Source organism: Neofelis nebulosa, chromosome 13 (assembly GCF_028018385.1).
Source record: "Neofelis nebulosa isolate mNeoNeb1 chromosome 13, mNeoNeb1.pri, whole genome shotgun sequence".
Taxonomy (NCBI): Eukaryota; Metazoa; Chordata; class Mammalia; order Carnivora; family Felidae; genus Neofelis; species Neofelis nebulosa.
This window is the reverse complement of record NC_080794.1, coordinates 80399631-80420662: the sequence shown is the minus strand read 5'-3', so window position 1 is coordinate 80420662 and position 21032 is coordinate 80399631. Positions and strand designations below refer to the sequence as shown.

Genomic DNA, 21032 nt, shown 5'->3' with positions numbered 1-21032 from the left:
ACCCAGGCGCCCCTATCTCTGGTTAACTTTTGAGAAGACAGCACCGTGGAGGAGAAAGATCACAGGCTCTGAATCAGATAGACTGGGCTTATATCTCAGCTTCACTTTTTTTGTTGTTGATCTTTTTCTTTTATTATAAAATATATGTAACATAAAAATGGCCATTTCCACCATTTTTAAAGAGTACAGCTCAGTGGTGATAATTATATTTATAATGACAACCATCACCCGCCATCTTTTTCCAAAATTTTCTCATCACCCCGTTATGCAGTAACACCCTATCTCTCCCTCCCATGGGTCCCCGGTAAATTCTAATCTATTTCTGTCTCGACAGATTTGCCTATATTGACATTTCACATAAGTGCGATTATACAATGTGTGGCCTTTTATGTCTGGCTTCCTTCACTTTGCATTATGTCTTCAAGGTTCACCCACGTGGTAGCCTATGTCAGGACTTTGTTCCTATTTATGGCTGAATAATACTCCACTGGGTGGACAGACCACGTTCTGTTTATCCATTCATCTGTTGACGGGCACTGGGTCCTTTCCACCTTCTGGAGACTGAATAGTGCTGCTATATATATATACCTGCATACAGGTACCTGTTGGAGTCCCTGTGTTCAACTCTTCCAGCCTGCCCTCTCAATAGCGAGAGACCTCTGCCCAACACAGAAGGGTCAAGTGCATCCAGGCCGCGGGACTGCCATGAAGATGGGACGAGAGAGAGGTATAGAGCATATAGCATACAGTCGGTACTAAATTAACCTTACTTGTTCACATAGCCCCCCCACCCCTGTCTTAGAATCCACTCTTAGAAAAGAGTTAACGATTCCCCCTTCAAGTGTCTCCATTTAAAAACACGGATGATTACATGGTGGAACTTCCGGCACCAGCAGCTTCTCTGCTTGGCTTGGATGCAGCAAAGGTCTCAGTATTTAGACACAGAAGAATAAGAGCCTTGGGGGAATTCAGGCCCAGCTGCAGGCCAACGACAGTAGGAACTGGAAAATGAAGTCAGTTCCTTCTGGTGTCTTCTCACCAAGCTTCCATCCCCCTTCCATTTCCAGGGTTGGGGAAAGCCTGGCAAGGAACATTCCAGTCTCCTCTTCCAAGCCATGTGACACTTATGGGGGAAGGGTGCAGCCCCTCTTTGGGCCTCAGTCCCCTCACGTAGGGAATGAGAAGTTGGGCTTAGTTCTGGTCTTAAAGCTGGGTTCCACCAAGCCAGTAGTGTTCTTTATTTTCTTTTAAGTTTACTCATTTTGAGAGAGAGAGAAAGAGAGAGAGAGAGAGAGTGAGCATGAGTGGGGGAGGAGCAGAAACAGAGGGAGAGAGAGAATCCCAAGCAGGTTCCATGCTGTTAGTGCAGAGCCCAACGCAGGGCTCGATCCCATGAACCACAAGACCGTGACCTGAGCTGAAGTCAAGAGTCGGACACTCAACCACTGAGCCACCCAGGTGCCCCCCGACCCCGAAGTGTTCTTTAAAAGATAGGGGATGGGGATGGAGGCAAAAGGGAGTCCAGCCCCCAGGCTGCTCAACTGCAGCTGGTCTGTGTCTTTTTTTATTTTTTATTTTTATTTTTTTAACGTTTATTTATTTTTGGGACAGAGGGAGACAGAGCATGAATGGGGGAGGGGCAGAGAGAGAGGGAGACACAGAATCGGAAGCAGGCTGCAGGCTCCAGGCTCTGAGCCGTCAGCCCAGAGCCCGACACGGGGCTCGAACTCACGAACCGCAAGATCGTGACCTGAGCTGAAGTCAGACGCTCAACTGACTGAGCCACCCAGGCGCCCCTGGTCTGTGTCTTTACATACTATGAATCTTTAGCTAAAGCTATTTGCAAGGCCATGGATTAGGTGGCCTATGAGATTCCCCTGGATGCCATGGCCCACCCCAGGAGGTATCCTCTGTCCCCTCAGTGTAAACTAGAGGAATGATCCTGCAGGATGGGCTCTCAGCTCCTCTCCCAACGTACCAGCATTTCTGAGGCTCAGGCCTCCATTCAAGAAGGCGGCTTAAGCAGCAGGGGGCCCTTCATCGGGAGTGGTGCTGTGGTGGGCACTGGGGTGAACTTCAAATGAGCCCTCATAGGCCCTGCTGTTTTCCAAACAGCACCCTAGCTCCCTGGTGAGTGCTTCTGGGTCATTAACAAACTTTCAATCAAGAAGAGACTTAAGCAGAGCCCAAGAGCCAGATTAGGTCATCGTAAGAGAGCAGGATGGGTAGGGTCAAGAGCACAGACTCTGAAGTCTCAGCTTCCCCCATCCCCGAGACCTTCAGAGAGTTACTCAACCTCTCTGTGTCTTCATCTCTTCACCTTTGACATGGAGACAGTAATCCATGGGGGTAGATGTGAGGATTAAGTGAGTTCTTTAAAGCCCTTGGACTCCTGTCTGGCACAGAGTGAGAGCCGTCCCTAGATGTACAGGGATGTGAAGTTGGATGGCCAACCTCCTCACTCTACTGATGGAAACTGAGGCCCAGGGAGAGGAGGCATCTGGCTGTGAGGGGAGTGAGAAGAGGGCAGAATTTGGAGCTCAGGCCTGGGTTCAATTCCCCACTCTGCTCAAGCTTGGTGTTTCTGGGCAATTACTCAACCCCTCTGAGCTCTCATTTCTCCTCCTTTCAGCTGGCTGTTATGAGGACTGAGTACAACAGGGACAGGGAGTTCCAGGCATGCAGTAGTTGCTGAATAGGTGCTAGCTCCCTTCTGTCTTGCCCCTGATAGCTAGTAAGCACAATTCGTTTTGAATTCCGCTCTCTGCTGTTCCCAAAACTGGAAGAGGAAGAGACCCAGCCTCCACTTCCCCACTGCTGGAGAAAACTCCAGAAGTTGCTCTCTTGAGTTTCCTTTTCAGTCCTCTTCTGGGAGTCTTTTTGCAGTGCTGTGGCAAAAAGCGGGAGAAGCCAGGGTGCATGGCCCAGCTGCCCCTCCAGCCCAGCCAGCTGCCCAGCCGCATCCTGCTCAGGAGGGGCTCAAGCGAAGGCGGACTCCGAGCTCCCTGGGTTCATTGACAACAGGATAGAGATGCTGTTCCAGGTGCTGGGAGACAGATGAGGGCCAAGCAGTCTAGCAGAGATGAAATGCTGGGTCCGGGGCTAGTGTCTGGAAGCCCAAACCCCATGAAGGATGGGGCAGGCACATGGAAGGGAGGGATTTGCCCAAGCCCCCCATATCCCATGCCTTGGGTTACCCTGGTGACCAAGGCTTGGTTAGATGGTTAGGCAGACTCCAAGCCAGCTCCCCCCCAGACCACAGACTGCAGGAAGGGAGATGGGGAATGAGCCTGTCTCCCAGTCCAGTGCTCCTTGCTCTAGATCATGCTTTCCCTAACAACAGGCCAGCATTTACAAAATGCATCACAGCTGGGAAACTGACAGTTAGCCAGCCCAGCATTTTCCGAAGATGATGAGATGGTCTTAGGAGGTGCAGGGACACAATAATCTGAATCGCTCTCGGTGAACAAGGTATTCCCTTTTCAATTCTCCTTTGAGCCTCCTGCCATCAAGAAGAAAGTCTCCGTGTGATACCACCATCTTGCTAACACCTCTCCCATACTCACTAATCTCCCTTCCAAACAAAGAGAAAGGTGGCCTTAGGCTCAGAGCCTTAGGCAGGCACAAGAGGATCCAGCTAGGATTTAATGCCACTTTCCCAGTTGTCTTTCTGTATGACAAACAAATACTGTTTTTCCAGGCATGTTCCTGAACACAAGTTTCTTCTGAAACTTTATTTTTTAAAAGATTTTATTTTTAAGTAATCTCTACACCCAATGTGGGGCCCGAACTTACAACCTCAAGATCAAGAGTTGCATGCTCCACCGATTGACCCAGTCAGGTGCCCCGAAACTCATTTATTTTAAATTAAACAGAAAGACATGAGTTAACTTAAAAAAAAAAAACAACAAACTATAAACAATTGTAAGGTTGGTATGCAGATTCAGCAAAATCTGTGAAGGTACAGCAACAATGAAGGATGGGGGGCACCTGGGTGGCTTAGTCAGTTAAGTGTCCAACTTTAGCTCAGGTCATGATCTCACGGTTCATGAGTTCAAGCTCCACATCGGGCTCTGTGCTGACAGCTCAGAGCCTGGAGTCCGCTTCAGATTCTATGTCTCCCTCTCTCTCTCTGACCCTCCCTTGCTCTCTCTCTCTCTCTCTCTCTCTCTCTCAAAAAATAAATAATAAGGGTGCCTGGGTGGTTCAGTGAGTTAAGCGCCAGACTTCGGCTCAGGTCATGACCTCACAGTTTGTGGGTTTGAGTCCCACATCAGGCTCTGTGCGACAGCTCAGAGCCTTGGAGCCTTGGAGCCTTGGAGCCTGAGCTGTCGCACAGAGCCTTGGAGCCTGCTTCAGATTCTGTGTCTCCTTCTCTCTCTGCCCCTCCCCCGCTCATGTTCTGTCTCTGTCTCTGTCTCTCTCTCAAAAATAAACATTAAAAAATTTCTAAATAAATAAATAAATAATAAACGTTAAAAAAATTTTTTTTAGAAAGTAATGAAGGATGGCCATGATACTCAGACAGGGAGACTGAGGCTCCAAGGATGTAGGGCTGGAAGGGGCAGAACTGGGGCTCTGTGTGCTCTTCAGGGCAAGGACTGAAGCCACCGACTGCCTTCCTCAAAGGCCGAGGAGCTGTTCCCACCAAGAAGCTAGCCAGCCTGGGCTAGCTGACTGCTGATCTGCTTCCCGGGTCGGGAAGGGGGAGGCGCCAGTGAAGTGAGCAGGGGACAAGGGGCCAGAGAAAGAGGAACTCGGAATAATTATTATTTCCTTTCATTCAAGCTCTCTACTTTTTAAAAGGTGGATGTTTTCCGGAGAGCCACACCAGCACTAGGAATAGATTTCTTTTGTGCAAAAACTCAGGCTGATGGGTAACTTCCCCTTAACGAGAACAAACTTCCCTGCTTTACCCTATCATTGTTTATAGAAGCAAAGAGGCATGTGTCTATGTGGGGCCCAGAGAACAATATCCTGCCGGCAGACCTCCGGCAAGAAGTGCCCTCTAGAAGCTGCCCGCCCTGGGCGTTCCCAGCATCCCACAGAGGCTGCCAAGCCGGTTCATGCCAGAAGGCTGACCCAACCTACCAGTGCACCTTGGTGTCCAGGCCCTTTCAGCAGAACCCACCACCAGGTCTGAGCTACCCCTTTTGCTACCTAGCAAACCCACATCAAAACTGGGTGCCATCTGCCAGGCCTCAGTGACTGGGCTGGCACAGCTCAAAGACGGAGGCCCAGCACAACTGCTTACGAGCCCAGTTAAAATGAATCATGGCGAGACGTCCTACAAACAACATGGCTGACGCAGGATACTCGGGGACTCGCCTGAAGCGCTGCCCCCACAATTCTAAACCAGCCTCTTCCTTTCCCCGACCTTGGCTGCCTGACCTGTAAAATGGGTACACTAATTCCCAGCTTGGAGCGTTGCTATAGAAGGAGCCAAGAGCAGGTGTGTAAGATGGCATTTCAGTGTTGGACACAGACAGACTAAGAAATATAGAGGGACTTTTTGAATATTCGCGAAGGACTGTGCCTGGCCCTGCTTTTCCCAACTGGCAATGGGGCTTTGGTTCTCCAGGGGAAGCCAGATTCATGTGCCTAACGTGCACTGTGATTTATTTGTCCCCATATGCACCCTGTTCCCCAAAACCCCGAGGCCTTCTGACAAGGATAGATAAGACAAAGTGGAAGCAAGTCATTTAAAAACAAGTAACAAAACTGAATCTGAATTTTATCAAAATTAAAACCCGTTGTGCTTCAGAGGACACTATCACAAAAGTAAAAGGACCACTCACAGGATGGGAGAAAATATTTGCAAATCACATATCTGATAAACGATTCGTATGCAGAGCATACAAAGAAGCCTTAGGATTCAACTTTAAGAAGATCATCAACCTAATTTAAAGATGAACAAAGGGTCTGAATAGACAGTTCTCCCAAGAAGATCCACAAATGGCCGATAACGTCGTCAGTCATCAGGAAAATGCAAATCAAAACCACCACGAGATACCATTTCACACCCTCTAAGATGAATAAAATTAAAAAGAGGGAAAATGGCAAGTGCTGGTGAGGATGCAGAGAAACGGGAACCCTCCTGCACAGCCGGGGGGGGGGGGGGATGCAAAATGGCGCAGCCCCTTCCAGAACTTCCTTCTCGGCAGTTCCTCACATGACTAAGCACCGAGTTACCCTGTGACCCGCTACTCCACTCCTAAGTATCTCTCCAAGGGGGATGAAAACACATGTCCAGGAAGAAACCTGTACACAAATGTTCACAGCAATGTTTTTCGTTATAGCCCCAAAGTGTAAACAAACCAAGTGTCCATCCATTGGTGCCAAGATAAAAACAATGGGGTCTATCCATACAGTGGGATACTATCCAGCCATGAAAAAGGATGAAGTACTTAAATACGTTACAACATGGGTACACCCTGAAACATTATACTAAGTAGAAGAAGATACAAAAGGCACGCGCTCTATGACTCCATTTATATGAAATGTCCAGAATAGGCAAGTCCACAGAGACAGGAAGTAGATTAGTTTTTGCCAGGGGCTGGGAGGAAAGGGAGACAGGGGGTGACTGCTAATGAGTAGAGTTTCTATTGGGGGTGATAAAATGTCCTGGATGCAAATAGTGGTGATAGTGGTACAACTCTGTGAATATTTTAAACCACTGAACTGCACACTTTAAAAGGATAACTTTCAAGGTATGTGAGTTATATCTCCGTAAAGCCAATATTTTAAAGTCTGTAGTGATGGATGCTTTCGTGATCACATATTATTATTTACTACTATAATTAAAACTACTTCCTGGTCCACCCCAGCTCAGAGCAAGCCTGCCCCTCCCCCCACCACTCCGAACACCTATATCACCTCTGGTCTGCAGGTACCTGGAAGATGAGCACACACATCTGATCTGCCCCGGGGGCCAGCTTCTCCAAGCTGACATACCTTTGACTATTTCTAGGACATGCCGTGTTCATGGCTGTCTCACCAGCATCAGAGACTAGCCTGCCACAGAGACAATGTTTTCAGTTTAGGGGTTTGGGGGGTGAGAAGGCAGGCAGAAAGACATATTCCGTATGCTCCCCCAAATCTTTCAACCTCCCTTGCTGGCCAGGGGAGCTTTAACAATGCAGTTCATGCTTGAGCGCTTCCTTCACTCATCTGCTCCCCTTTGGCAGTGACCATGAGACAACACCTTCAAGATGGTGGGGCCACAGAAGCAGCCAGGACCCCTGGTCTTCACCCAGGAGAGCTGAAGACCCAATCAGATTGTGCCTAAGAAAGAAAGGATCTCTGTTGTGCGAAGGCCCTGAGATTTGGGGGTTGTTTCTTGTAGCGGCTAGTATTAATCATCCTGACGAACGTATCGCCTTCTACCGAGCCTGGCCTCTCTGGCCAGCCTCTGCGGCCGGGGGCCCTCCAGACCCCTCCTTGGCCTCGCTCAACCCCACAGCTGGAGTTCATGTCTGAGTGATTTCCTCATTCAACAGCCTCGTACTGAAAGCACAGAGAGGAGGGGGAAAGTCAGACGCTAGCCCCCACTGAGCGAGTGTCTAACACGGACCAGCCCCTGGGCTGTGTGCTTGCTGGCATTTGGGACCCTCGCCACCACCCCACCCACTTGACAGCTGGAAGGCTAGTAACTGTCCCAAGGCCACGCAGCTGAAAGAGGCCAAGTCTGCCCTCCGACCCAGGTCGACCTGGTTCCAGAAGGTCTTCTTGCAGCTCTCTGCCGCCTTTGTATTAGAGCCCCGCTTTCAGTGCACTCCAAAGCCCACCCAGGGCTGGTGTCTCCAACAGCCCCCAGCGCAAAGCTGGCCATGTCTGGCCAACCGATGCAAGGTCTGGGCAGTATCCAAGGAGTGGGCTTGCCTCTCAGGAAGGAAGCCTTCAAGCCAGGGTTTGAAGGGCGTCATCGCACAGGGAGTGAGAATTCAGCTCCAGGCATAAATTCTGACTTAGAACGAGAGGGATTTTCCAGCCAGACTCCTAGCAAACACACCATGTCAGACGCCGGGGAACAAAAACCAGCCAAGCGGCAGCTCCCCAAGAAAAGACACAAGGGACACGAGGTGAGGGGCTCGCGGAAGGAAGCTTCCCAGGGCCCTCTCGCGGTCTCATTCAAAGCAGCTCACAATGATTGCAAGCCGTGAGTCCAGCACTGGCAGGTGCAGGGGACACCCACAAAGAACAGATGCCACCATCTCTGCCCAGTGAGCAGCAATGACCTTCGTCCCATGTCCTCTGTCTTTCCTGGGGGCGCTGCACCCACTCAGTGACTCAGGATGAAAACCAGGAGTCACCTGGGTCTCCTGCCCTTCCCCTTCACACCCCACACCTGGCCGCCCCCAAGAACTCCTTCCTGCTAACATTTCCCAAGACCCTCGTGCTGTCATGTCCCAGCGTGGGTCACAGTCACTCCCGTGGCACCTGCATCAGCTCCCTAGTCTTCTGCCTCCAGTCCCCCCACCAATCCCCTGTTCTCCATGTGGTCAGAGGAACCAGCCTCAACCGCAAACGGCTCCCACTGCCTCCAGGATGCTGTCAATCTCCTCAGCATGGTTTGCCAGGCCCTGCTGCCCAGGGGATCCCCATCCCCCTACCTTCTACTCCCGCTACACCCTTGCCCACGTCTATACCAGGGTTTCTCAACCTCAACGCCACTGACATTTGGGGTCAGAAAATACTTTGTTATGGGGCTGTCCCGTGCATCGTAGGACGCTCAACAGGACCCCTGGCCCCTACCTGTTAGATGCCAGGAGCACCTCCCCCCAGTTGTGCCAATCAAAAATATCTCCAGTCTCTGCCAACTGTCCCCTGGGGGGCAAAACATTCCCAGGTGATGCTCTATACCTTTGCCCATGAAACGCCCTTCTTTCCTTTCATTCATACCTGGTCTCTTCCTCCTCATCACCTTAAAATTTGATTCAGCTGCCTCACCTCCCAGAAGCCTCCCTGGCTTGTCCAGGGTGGTCTAGGGGCAGCTTCTCAGGATCCTCCTCCCCTCTTCCCTCTTCCCTTTGCACAGTTCCGCCACTGTTCCCGTCACATTGCCGCTGACGGACCCGTTGATGTGTGTCACCCTCTGCAGGGCGGGCTCCTCAGAACCCCTGCACCGGGGCACGGAAGCACCGACCTCATGTACTTGCATGAGTACACAGCGTGGCGTGCTTGGTGACCGCCCAAGTATGTGTGATGGCATCTGACCAGTGGCAAGGGGCTGTGTGCAGCCAAGGTATCAGGCTGAGGAACAGGGAAGGGAGAAAAACAGAGTAAGGGTCTAGGTGAAGGGCCTTGTGGGGAACGGCCTGAATAGGGACAACGAGATGTGGTCGTCAAGAAGAGACTGGGCCAAAGCCCAGTGTGGGGCCTGTGGGAGGGGTATCAGGAGAAAGCATTTTGAAGCAGAAGGAAACCAGGTCATGAAGCCCCTTGGATGTGTTCTGTAGCCACAGATGTATTCAGCAGGGTGTAAAATTTGGGCGGCGGGAGGGTGGCAGGTTTTATGGTCAAATAAGTTTGGGAAATGCTTTGTCTGCGGTTAAACAGGTTTCTTTATTGCAGGACTTCTTAGGGCCTTTGAGATGCTCACGTGCCAGGCGAATTTTCACAAGGGCACATGCAGCAGATAGTGTTGCCCACATGTAGTTGCCCACAGAGCTTCTCAGATGATCAGTGTCCTTCAGCCTACCCTTTGGAATTGCTGCTTAGAGCTGAGACACGGGGGCTACGCCTTGAAAGGCTCAAGGTAAGGACAGTCTGGGTTTGGGGACAATGACTCTGGGGGTTGTTCAAAGACCTGAGGGCCAATGCCGGAGCCTCAGCCCCTGGCTCTCCAGCACCGGGGCCATCTGCAGAACTGAGAAGCGAAAACGGCTCCTGAGAGATTGTCTACAGGAAGGACTGGGAGGCAGTGTGAAATTTATTGTAGGAAAACAGTCGCCCCATGGGACTGCTTCGACCACCTCCCCCAGGCCCCTGAGCCATAACACATGGTGTGGTTTAAATTCTTTAAATTGAGGAGTACTTAAGGAAAAAATGTTGGCAGGCTCTGAGGCACTTGTAAAACCATCTGAGCTGATGAGGAGTCTGGGCCCCATCCCTCCAGGAAATGGAGGCAGCACCGAGCAGGGGCAGGGAGGTCTGGAGGGTGGGATGGGGTCCACCAGCAGAGGCTTCTGGTCGGCAGAGAGCGAAACAGTCCCCTGCAGCAGCCCTTGGATGGGCCCGAGGAGCTGGCAGGGCCGAGCAGAGGAACACTTCATCCCCACTGTGGATCACAGCCAGGCCCGCAGATGCTCCCGGGCAGGGTGGCAGGAGGGCAGTGAGGGGCCGGGAGTGGGAAACAGTGCACCACGGGGTGAAGACCAAGGGCTCAAGTCCCAGCTGCGTGACCTGGGATGGTGACAGCCCCTCCTGAGCCTCCCCGGGCGCAACCATAAGACAGAGCCAACAGAATCGCATCACGTGGTAGCTGCAGGGATCAGGTGAGCGTGTCTGCACACAGTGGGTCCTCAACACATGTCTGGGGGAAGACAAGCGGGCGGGCAGCCCCAAACTGGGCGCAGATGCAGAGCCGGACTGGCAAAGCTCAGGCACTGCGGAAACCGCCTTTGCTGAGGGCAGCGGAAGACCCTAGCGTTTGAGTGGCCGCAGCATGTTACTCGCCTCCCTGGGCCCTGGCCGCCACCTGGCCACCTCTCGTGTCCCAGAGACGGAAGCCAGCACACACAATGCCTGGGGGCTGCTCAGCTGGTGAGCTGTTGCTCTCACCCACCTCCCCGGGCCTCTGGGCCCTGCTTATGCCCAAGGCGTTCCTGCTGTTTCAAGAGGTGACCAGGTCAAAAGCCGCACGTCAGCAGCTGTAAGTGTGGGTGGACAGGGACCCCGCTCAGACACGTGTCCTTCTTGACCACTTTCAACCTGAGCGCTTCCATAGACGCCAAAGAGGCCTGTGTCTGAAACAAAGCAGGGCAGAGCTGCCCAGGGGCCCCGCAGACGGAGCGGGCAGCCACATGTGCCCAGGGCCACGCCGTGTGCAGAGGGAGCCGGCCCCGCTCAGCGTCCGGGGGCGTTTTACGAACTGAATCCTCTCATTTCTGAAATGTGCCGACGTACTGCGAGCGCTTGCCCGTCACGCGGACAGAAGGAAGCAGAAACAGAGAGACCCCAAGGGAAGGCAGCGAGAGAATGACAAGTAGGGGTGAGGGCTCGGCACGAGTGGCAGGAAGTGACGCAGGAGACATCTCTGGGTGTGAGACTGCACAGGGATGCCCCCTGGCCACCTGCAGATGCTGGAGATGAGCACCCAGAGCGGGACTCGGTGTGGTACGAGAGACCCTGGCGGTGGGGGAACCCCACACGCTCAGGGCCCCCCGGACCTCCGTAACTCCCGAGAGGGCAGCAAGGGTGTGAGGTGGGACCAGGGCTGCCAAGGACCCCCTGGGACCCTCGCTGAGAACATCAAGATGGGGTGTACCACTTCAAGGGACTTTCATGTCACGGAGTTAAAACCTACACAAATATGCAGAGACAGTCTGTACGAGCAGGGGAGAGGAGGCCTGATTTTAAAGTCTGAAGGAGCTGCTGTGGGTAGAAAGCCCTGAGGTCACCCTGGATGCCTTTGCAAGGGTGTCGCTGGCTGTCAGAAGGCCACCTGGTGCTGAAGGAGCTGTACGTGACCCGGATTGTTCTGCCCACAACCCTCCCTGTCTGAGTGGGGTCACCCTGAGCAGCGGCCGAAAACCAGTGTAACTGCATCCTGCTTTGGTGCGGCCGCGAAGGGACACCAGCCACGGGGCAGCGCCCCCAAGGTGGCAGGCAGGTAGGGGAGGGCTGGTCTTTTATCAGGGGCTAAATGTCACATCCGGGGAGTCTCTATGCCTCGTTGGTAACACCCCTCTCTCTCTGACTGAAGCATCTCCCATTTTTCTCCTTGTTTGGTTCTTATCTTGTGAATCACGTGTCATTCAGTGTAGGCTGAGAGAACGGAGTCCACGATGAGCCCATTTGCAGGGACCCTCTGCCATTATCTGGTCAAGTCTCACCCATTTTACGGCAAAGAACACTGAGACCCCGGGAGAGGAGGACCAAGGGCACATGGTAAACTAGGGGTGAAGCCGTTTCCTGATCTGCATGCCTGTGTTGCTAGCCCTGCCACACTCTGTGTGGACGGGTGAACAGCCAGGACCCCGTCACACAGGCTGTGGTAGCCCCAGTCCACCAGCAGCCTGGGACAGAGGGCGTGCCCAGTCCCAGAGGAGGAGGAAGCCACTGCTGGCCCACAAGGGTACAGGACACATCCAAAACTGTGTGGGTACAGGTCTCAACTCAGACTCTTAAGACCTCTAGAAGGTGGGTCTGGCAGGGAGGGCCACATTTAAGGAACGGAAACTGAGGCCCAGTGAGGGAACATGACTGGATTGTGTGGGGAGAAAAAATGGCACTAGAACCCCAGGCTCCCAGGCCAAGTTCTGAACCAGATGGAGACCACCTTTATCTGTCAAATTGGGGGTGAGAAGAAACAGGTTCCAGGGAACCAAGATCACCAGGACCCCAGGGGCTGGTACTATTCCTTCAGCATTGGGGTATGGGTGCTCCTGAGGTAGGGCCGTGGGGGCCCCTCTCCCATCAGTATACCCAGAACATACTTTAGGATCCTCCACGTTCAGTATGTATTCACCCAATGTCGCCTCTGCCACCCCATTTCCTTCCTGCCCACCCCTGGGCCCTTTCCCTCCACACCAACCTCTCCAAACCACGCCCGCTGTGCCCTTTCTTCTGGGCACTCCTGACCCCACCTGGGCCAGGCCTCCACCCGTCCAGCTACAAATCCTTGGGTATGGCCAGCATGGGGTCCCTGGAGGGGATTGGGCCCCAGCGAGCAGGCCTCCCCACCCAGGCCCACCCGCCTTGGGCCTCGCCAGTCTTGGGCACTTGCTGGGGGAGGATGAGATACGGGGTCTCTGCAGCCCCGTGGCTGTGCGTGCTTTACGTGTGCTGTACAGCCCCCCACATGGCCTGGCACGGATCCAGGGCCCAAATTCCTCTAAAAGACCTCCCTTTTCCTCTTGCTGTGGGGTTGGGGCAGCCTGTTACCTTTGGGGTGAGGTACTTGGTCATAATTTCCTTCCCTTTCTCTCCCAGTTTTTCATCTGGAGTAACTTCATATTCTGCCTGAAAGAGAAAAAGCACAAGAACAGTATCAGAACTGCTCATGAGCTGCTCATGGTTACACAACCTCAGCGGCCCCCGAGAAGACACCATGGAGGTCAAGGGACTAATCCCTCCTCCACAGGGCAGGAAGCTGAGGCCTGGACTGGGGAGCCGACCTGGCCAAGGAGCCTTGACGTCCAGCCCAGCCTACTTGGCACCATCCGTGAACACGTGCTTAGGGCAGGCCCTCTCCTCTCGGGCTGCACATTAGAATCATCAGGAGCAAACAGACCACCCCACACCAACCGACAGACCCTCTAGCTGCGAGGGCAGGGCCCCTGGCAGCTAGGGGTTGAGAGCCACCAACTTCGATAAATCACAGGAAGCCCCTGGAAAATAACCAGCCACCAAACGGGAAGGTCCAGAGAGGTTGTCCTGCCCTCAGGTCACTCAGACCTTACAGCTGCGTGACCTTAGACAAATTCCTTAAACTCTAAAATGCAGATAGAAAAAGCACTAACTACAAGGCAATTGTGCAGACAGAATGTGATAAAGTTCTTAGCCCAGAGCCAGGCACATAATAATACTGCTCAAATGGGGGCGCCTGGGTGGCTCAGTCAGTTAAGCGTCTGACTTCGGCTCAGGTCATGATCTCACAGCTTGTGGGTTTGAGCCCCACATCAGGCTCTGTGCTGACAGCTCAGAGAGAGCCTGGAGCCTGCTTCGGATTCTGTGTCTCCCTCTCTCTCTGCCCCTCCCTTGTTCACACTCTCTCTCTTAAAAAATAAATAAACATCAAAAAAAATTAAAAAAAATAAATACTGCTCAATGAACAGTTGCACAATTATCACCCCATCACTATTATGCCTTCCAAGAGAAAACATTAATATCGATGCCTTACCTTTTGCAGCTTTCAGATTATAAAATGAACACACAGAGATTTTTCATATGTTCTTATCTGAACCTTAAAAAAGCCCAGATAGTGACATGGGAGGCCGGGGGGGCCACTGCCATACCCCTTCATCTGCATGTGAAGGGCAGGAGAGGTTCAGCAGACATGCCCAGGGTCATTCAGGGAGGTAGCAGCCGACCTCCACACCAGAGCTCTTTGTCAACAACACCAAGGAATTTAGGACTCCAGATCGCTGGCCAAGTCAGTGGACCTCCAAAAGACAAACCTTATTTTCCTTGACCTCAAAAGGGGCTCCTTCACTCACATCTGATGCCTTTGCCAAGAGGAGGAAAGGCCTCCAGTTAACAAGAAGCCTGGGTAAGCCTGCCTTTCTCATTTAGACAAGAGAACTAATTGCACATTGTTTACAACCATTTCAAAATCCACCACCCAAGGATTTGTCAACCTCGGTCCAAAAGCACAGCTATTTCAAAAGAGACAGAGGAAATGACGTCAACACAGACAGACTGAAACACCGTGGAGCCAGGCGCCCCAGCCCTCCGGGCGCAGTTCAGGGCAACCCCTCAGCCCAGTGCCTAGGGTCCAGTTTCTCCCCCAGGCCAGTCCCAGAGAGCCTCCTGGACGAGGGAAAGCACAGGCACATTTGGAAAGCCCACGGATGCAGCTTGGCACACTTCCCCACAACGTGGCTGAGTTTCCTTGTGCTACCGTTTCTCTTCTCACAGAGAATCAAGACTCAGTGATTTTCACCAAGGAAGAAATATGAACACTTCAATCATTTGGATCACAGAGTGATGGGATCGTGGTTCTGGAAGGAATCCGACTCCCTCACTTTTCAGAGCTGGACACCAAGGCTCAGGGAAGGAAAGGACTGACCTAAAATCATACAGCTGGTCACAGCAGAGCCAGGACAGGAGCACAAGCCTCCTGACTTCCATTGGGCCACCCGTCTCAGTGCATGTCCCTGCCAAGGCCAGTGCCTCCACACCTTTATTAAGACTAGTCTCGTGGGATTGATCATTTCTTGAGTTGATTTGATTGATGATTTCGTGAGACTATTTAAGGAGAGACGGTGGCTCTTTCCCCTGGAGTTTTTCCTGCTATTGTCCCCCCTATGCTCCCCAACAATCCCCCCAAACTAACACATGTGTGCACATCTGCCCTCCCCCCGCCCCCCAGACACACATAGTGTGGAGTAGGTTATAGGCTCACCCAATTTACAGATGAAGAAACTGAGGCTCTGAGAGCACCAATAACCAGTTCAAATACAATAGAGTGAGCATGTGAGAGGGCTGGGAACTATGTCTCCAAAGGGGCTCATCGTTCTAGAGCACGACTGACCACCATTTTTCGAGGATGAAGAGAGAAGCACCCAGTGTCCCGTTGGCCTGAAAACCCGCCTAGTGGTCTGGCACCATGGGAATTACCCAGACTGCTTTGCAGGGCCCAGGCCCCGGGCAAATGGCCGACCACCTTTCGGGGTAACTCAATCCCATGCAGAACCCTGGATTTGCGCTGTCCCAAAATACATCTGTGAAGGCAGCTCTATTTAACCAAATGGAGGCTTGAAGCTCATTAATCAGCCTCAATAACCAGCTGAAAATATTATTGCTCTGGGTACTAAAACCCACGTTAAAAAAATAACATCACTTTCAGGTCAGCTGCCTCCCAGCAGAGGCCCGGCTGGGCGGCTGGGCGCCACAGTTCCACAGGGAGGCAGCCGGGAGCACGCGGGGACAGGCATCCCCAGCCCAGGATCAAAAGGCCTTTCTTTGAGAGTCCATGTCAGGTCACCACCACCTGAAGAGCATTTGTGTTGGGAGGCAGAAAACCAACAGAAGGCTTCCAGCTGGGCTTTCCACACTGATTAAGTCACCTGGAGTGACAGGACGTGTCTCTACAGTGACCCCCGAGAGGCCTCCGACAGAGAGAAGGCACCATGGCGGCTCAGCTTGGCCGGCAGAGCTCAGGCAGATCACAGCACCAGAGGCAGGGGACCACCCGGGAATCCACTGCTATGGGAACACTCTTGCCCAGGTAGTGGGCAGAAGCTGCTGAAATCAGCTAAAACCAGAAAACATAAGCAGCAAATAAGAGGTTGGGCCAACAGCCTAGAAATTTACAATTAGCGTTGGCTCGGGCAAGGGCACACAAAGACTTCAATGAGAAGAGAGAAAACTACATGCGAGGAATGCCCCCGTGACCTCCATCTGTAAGGGGGTTCCCTCCACCCAGAGAGGGTGATAGGTCTTCTCCCCTTCCCTCACCAGAGGGGACACGAGCCGTCGTCCCTGCTGTAAGGCCCATTTGAAACCTGTGAGCTCAACCCTAACAGCCAGAGTGCCAAAGGGCACCTATGCCGATCCAGGTGGAGGGCATTTCTCTTCCAACGGAGGGAGGCACCATTTCGTGAGCCTCTGTTCGCGCTGTGATTTATGCCAAACGCAGAAATGGCCTTTGTGGAGGAGATGCTGCTATAACACAAAGAGCAAAACACTACGTTAGGTTTAAGGCAAAAAGAATTATTTACAGATCCGTGCCTGCCGAAGAGTATAAACATCTGTGCGCATCCTAGTTTATAAACCTAACGTTTCATCCTCTTGGTCTGCTCTAATTACATCATCAATCTCAGAAAACGCCGGTGAAAATATGGCCTATTAAAACACACTTTCCTCTGATGAGTTCTAAAAATGCGAGGCCCGCAAGCCAGTAAAAGGGGACCTGCCACGTTTTCAAAGAAGCCGGCACTGGTTTAAAGAGCGGAGGCTGAGCCGGATTCCTCTCGGCCTCTGACCAACTTCAGATGTCACCTCCTCCTCCTGGGAGACCTTCTCCTGCCCCGACAAGAAGATGAAGTCAGAGATGCTATGAGGTCTTGCCACCTCCGGCTGCTGTAATTATCAACGTGGTCAGCTTTTCCACAGTCCTCGCGGCAGGGACAAGTGACGTGCTTGGCTGGCAGTGCTGCTCACCACGGCCCTTTCTGGAGAAACACCCAGCTCCACCCACACCGGCCTCGGCGCCTTGCCTGTGCTGCCCGTGTGGTCTGGAGGTCTCCATGTGCCTCTGTGGAATCACTCTCCACCCTGGTGTGGGGCAGGCGACAGGGTGGGCAGTCACCTGCCCACCTGGGCACCATGGTTCCCGGACCCCACTTCTAAAGACCCAGCTGGTGTATGCTGGCCTGCATCGGTCCCTTCCCTGGTCCCTGCAGACCTAGAGGTGGCAAAGGCCCTGACTTACCGCATCAGCGCCACTGATGTCCCCATCCTGCCTGGCACTTCAGCAGCAGCCCCGCACTCACTCGTGGGTGGGCCTTCCATCTCCTGCCGGGATCCTGACTGAACAGTCCTTCAGATAGTTGGGCCCTGACCTTGCTGCTTCTCTGCTCCCCAGCTGGAATGAAGAAGTACTTACAAAGGGGCATCCCCCAGGGGTCTGACGGTGGGGTGGGCCTGGTCAGCCCCAACGCCTGTATCTACCTGGGCAGAATGTTCTCTGGTCTCCAGCTGCCATCTGAAGAGCCCTCTTGGGCCTAGGTCAGGAAGGGAGTCACTGGCCCCGCCCCCCCGAAGGCAACAGATGGGATGTGACCAGACAAAGAAGGGAGGGAGGAGCTGCCTCCTGGCCATGTAGGAACACAACCCGAGAGTGGTAGCAGTGACCCCAAGGGGACCCCAGACTATCCTCGACAGCACCACAGTCCTTGTGTGCTTGTGCAACATACCCTGGCTGGGGCAAAGGTTAAAAAGAAGGAAGGACCTCTGGGGTGAGGTGACATATTCACCAGCAGCTGTCAGCCTCCCATAGCAAAGGGGCCACACCCTCACCTTCTGCTTATCTCATCGTCCTCCTGACAGCCTCAGCCCAGAGTGGCTCTCTCCCCACCCCGTCCACCACCCCTGGGCTGCCTAGCTGCTGCTCCTCTCTCCCCTAGCCCCAGAATTATTTCTCCATCTTCATTCTCCAACAAGGCTCATAAGGCCACTGTGCAAAGGCCTTTCACTCTCTCTATTACTCTTTCAGTTCTAAGGAAGAAGAACGTCAACCTAACCTAGTTCGGGCAGAACCGTTATCTCTCAGCTCCTAGAAATCAAGGATGGATTGAATAACCAAATTGTGAGGAGAATGAAAATGCAGCCAGACCTGGACCACCAGGAACCAGCAACGTGAGGGCTTCTGGAACCCACTCTCATCTGTGTGTGCGCACGCACGTGTGTGTGTGTGTGTGTGTGTGTGTGTGTGTGTGTGTGCACGTGCCCACACGTGCCTCGTTCTCTCTCAGTGCTGACTGGCTTGCTCCAGTGGCACATGGCAGTCAACAGCTCTCAACATTTTTATTTTAAGCCTTCTTTACCAGAGAAGGACTTCTCCAGCTTACAAATTCTAGAGAAAGAGCTCATTGGCTTACATTGGCTCACATGCTCATCCCTGCTCCAGAAAACTGTGGACTGTGGGTCACACCATTAACAACATGGCAGCTTCTAGGACAGGAGAATGGGTGGGGTATCCAGGACACTGGAAAATTCCATAGGCTTCTGCTATATGAACCCATTTTATAAGCGTTAGACTTCTTCAAATGACCCTGATCCCTGGGTCTGGCTTCACCAACTGTTCTGAGGGTCTCTACGTCCATCTGAAGAATGGTTACTCCCCTCCCAGCTTCCTCTTTGGGGGAGAGCACAAAAGTGATAGAAAGACAAGACAAATACTGGGTCTGAATTATAAGAGAAGCAGGATGCTTGACTACTCTGATGAGACACAGCAAATTGTTTTACAAATAATTTCAGAATAACCAGGCATATTTAAAGCCAGGTGATTGCACACTGATTTCAAGTGATTCCCTATAGTCTAATGAATGGCTTGAAGTGCCTTTCAGCATTTCCTGATACAAGATTTCATTCGTTGTAACCTCATAGTTGTAGCTGCCGGTCTCCAAGATGGAGACTTCAATAATCCTTGCCTTCTGCTACTCATGCTCTTGAGAAGTCTCTTTCCATACTGAAAAGGGCTAACCTGTGTAAACATGATAATGGGGCCATGATAGTATGGAATCACTGAGGCTAGGTCATAAAAGACATTGCAGCTTCTAGCAGGCTGTCTTGGACCACTGACTCTGAAGAAGGCCAGCCATGTTAGAAGGACACTCAAGCAGTCCCGTGGGGAGGTTCACATGGAAAACACAGAGGCCTCCAACCAACAGCCACCACCAAGTGCATAAACTTGGAAACAGCCACCAGCCAAGTGCATAAACTTGGAAACAGATCAAGCCTTGAATGACTGGCAGCCCCAGCCAACATCTTAATAGAAACTTTTAAGAAACTGTGAGCCAGTAGCATCTTGGGAAAGCATTCCAAAATTTTTGACCCACAAAAGCCGTGAGATAGTAAGTGTTTCTTGTTGTTTCAAGCCGCTAAGTGTTGAGGTAATTTCTTACACAGCAATAGATAATGAATACTTAGTTTTCTAAACTCGTGGCTAGTATCACTCACTTCATTGAAATTTTCCTTTACGTATTTATTTTTCAATCTTTCATTTAATCAAAAAGCCAGTGCCATGAGGGCGGGCACTTATTTCTGCTCAGCGTGTAGCCACCAACTGCTAGAACGGAGTATGATATACTGGATATATTCAGTAAAGGAGTGCTGAAAAACTGCCAAACCTCCCCTAACCCCAAAGAGAAGAAACCTGCCAAGTTTCAGTCACACCCAAGTGGGGGGATAGGAGGGTTTCAGGTGAGCCGGGATGCCATCAAGGCTCCCAGAAAACAGGTGAGAGAGGCAGTACATCAATCTTTAAGGAGTCCGTGCAAAGACTCTGTTGTCCTGAGGAGGTTACACTGGAACCCTGACCAGATGGTCAAATCCTCTTTGAAACCAAATCTAGTCATGGCTTTGACTCTGGCCACTGGCTCTGTTTCTCTGTGGGAGGCAATGAGAGAGTCCTTCTGAGACTCCTAGAAAGCCCTTGAAAACCGAGACGAAGGGCTGAATGACCCCTGCAGAATTACCTCTGATGAACGATACACACACCGTCCTGTGCCCCACCCCCGAATCACCCAGGCCCCATTTTAAGACAGCCATGAGTCCCCTGCTTGACTTGAGAAACTCAGACATTAGGACTGTGCAGGAGAGCAGCCTTTCCCGGGGACTACGTCAGAGCCTGACGAGGATGGGTTATTTTTAATAAACTCCGCCTGGTAGGAATTCAACACAGAGGTGGGAACGGTGTGGACGGTGCTGGCTGAGCCAGGGAGCACCGGGGCTGTATGCTACCTCCTTGGAGTTCCAGGCAGGATGGAAGGAAAAAACATATTTCAGACAAGAATTGCGCCAGCCCTGGAAAACTCAATAAAGTCTTCCTGCGTAAAAGAGGTGTTCCAAAGGCTGGTCATTTGACGTCAAGATGGGTGATGAAAAGGCCCCGCTCATTCCCAGAGATGCAGACAAAACGCAAGGGGCGGGTCGGCTCTAGGAGTGGCGGCCGCGTTAAGACGTATGTAAAGAGCATTTGTCGCATCAACAGAGGAGCCAGACTCACATTTCCTTTCCAGAAAAAAAAGCTCTTGGTACAGGCCCAGCAAAAGGGAGCGTCTGCACGACCAGAATGAAAATGGGCATCCATTGGATTTTTTTTTTCTTCTTCTCAAACTGACTATAAGTGTCTAACAAGACACGTGGCTGGAAAATTCCACTGGCTCCTGGGTTTAGCCTTGCCCTGCTCTGCCTCATCAACTCTCTAGATGAGTCTCAAAGCTGGTGATGCCTCATCGTTTCCAAATGGGGGGCAGTCTTGGTCCAGGGCTCAGGCTCTGGTCCTCATCTTTCCTTCCACATTTGTCTCCTTGGTCAGTTTGCCCAGCCCATGGCCCTAAATACCAGCTGTGTGTTGACAAGTCCCAGTCTTCCATCTCCAGCCCAGAACTTTCTCGCAGACCCCAGAATTGAACATCAAT

The 21032-nt window shown here is 52.2% G+C and overlaps 1 protein-coding gene across 2 annotated transcripts in view; it reads right to left on the bottom strand.

The window, feature by feature from the left end:
* Positions 1 to 21032, bottom strand: part of GRK5 (G protein-coupled receptor kinase 5) — a 211585-nt gene that overhangs the window by 40978 nt on the left and 149575 nt on the right. The window contains exon 4 of one of the 2 annotated variants that reach the window (XM_058697932.1): positions 13108 to 13185. The exons of the other annotated variant lie outside the window; for it this stretch is intronic. Coding sequence (XP_058553915.1) covers positions 13108 to 13185 — 78 coding nt within the window. The remainder of the gene's footprint in view (positions 1 to 13107; positions 13186 to 21032) is intronic. 2 annotated transcript variants of the gene reach the window in all.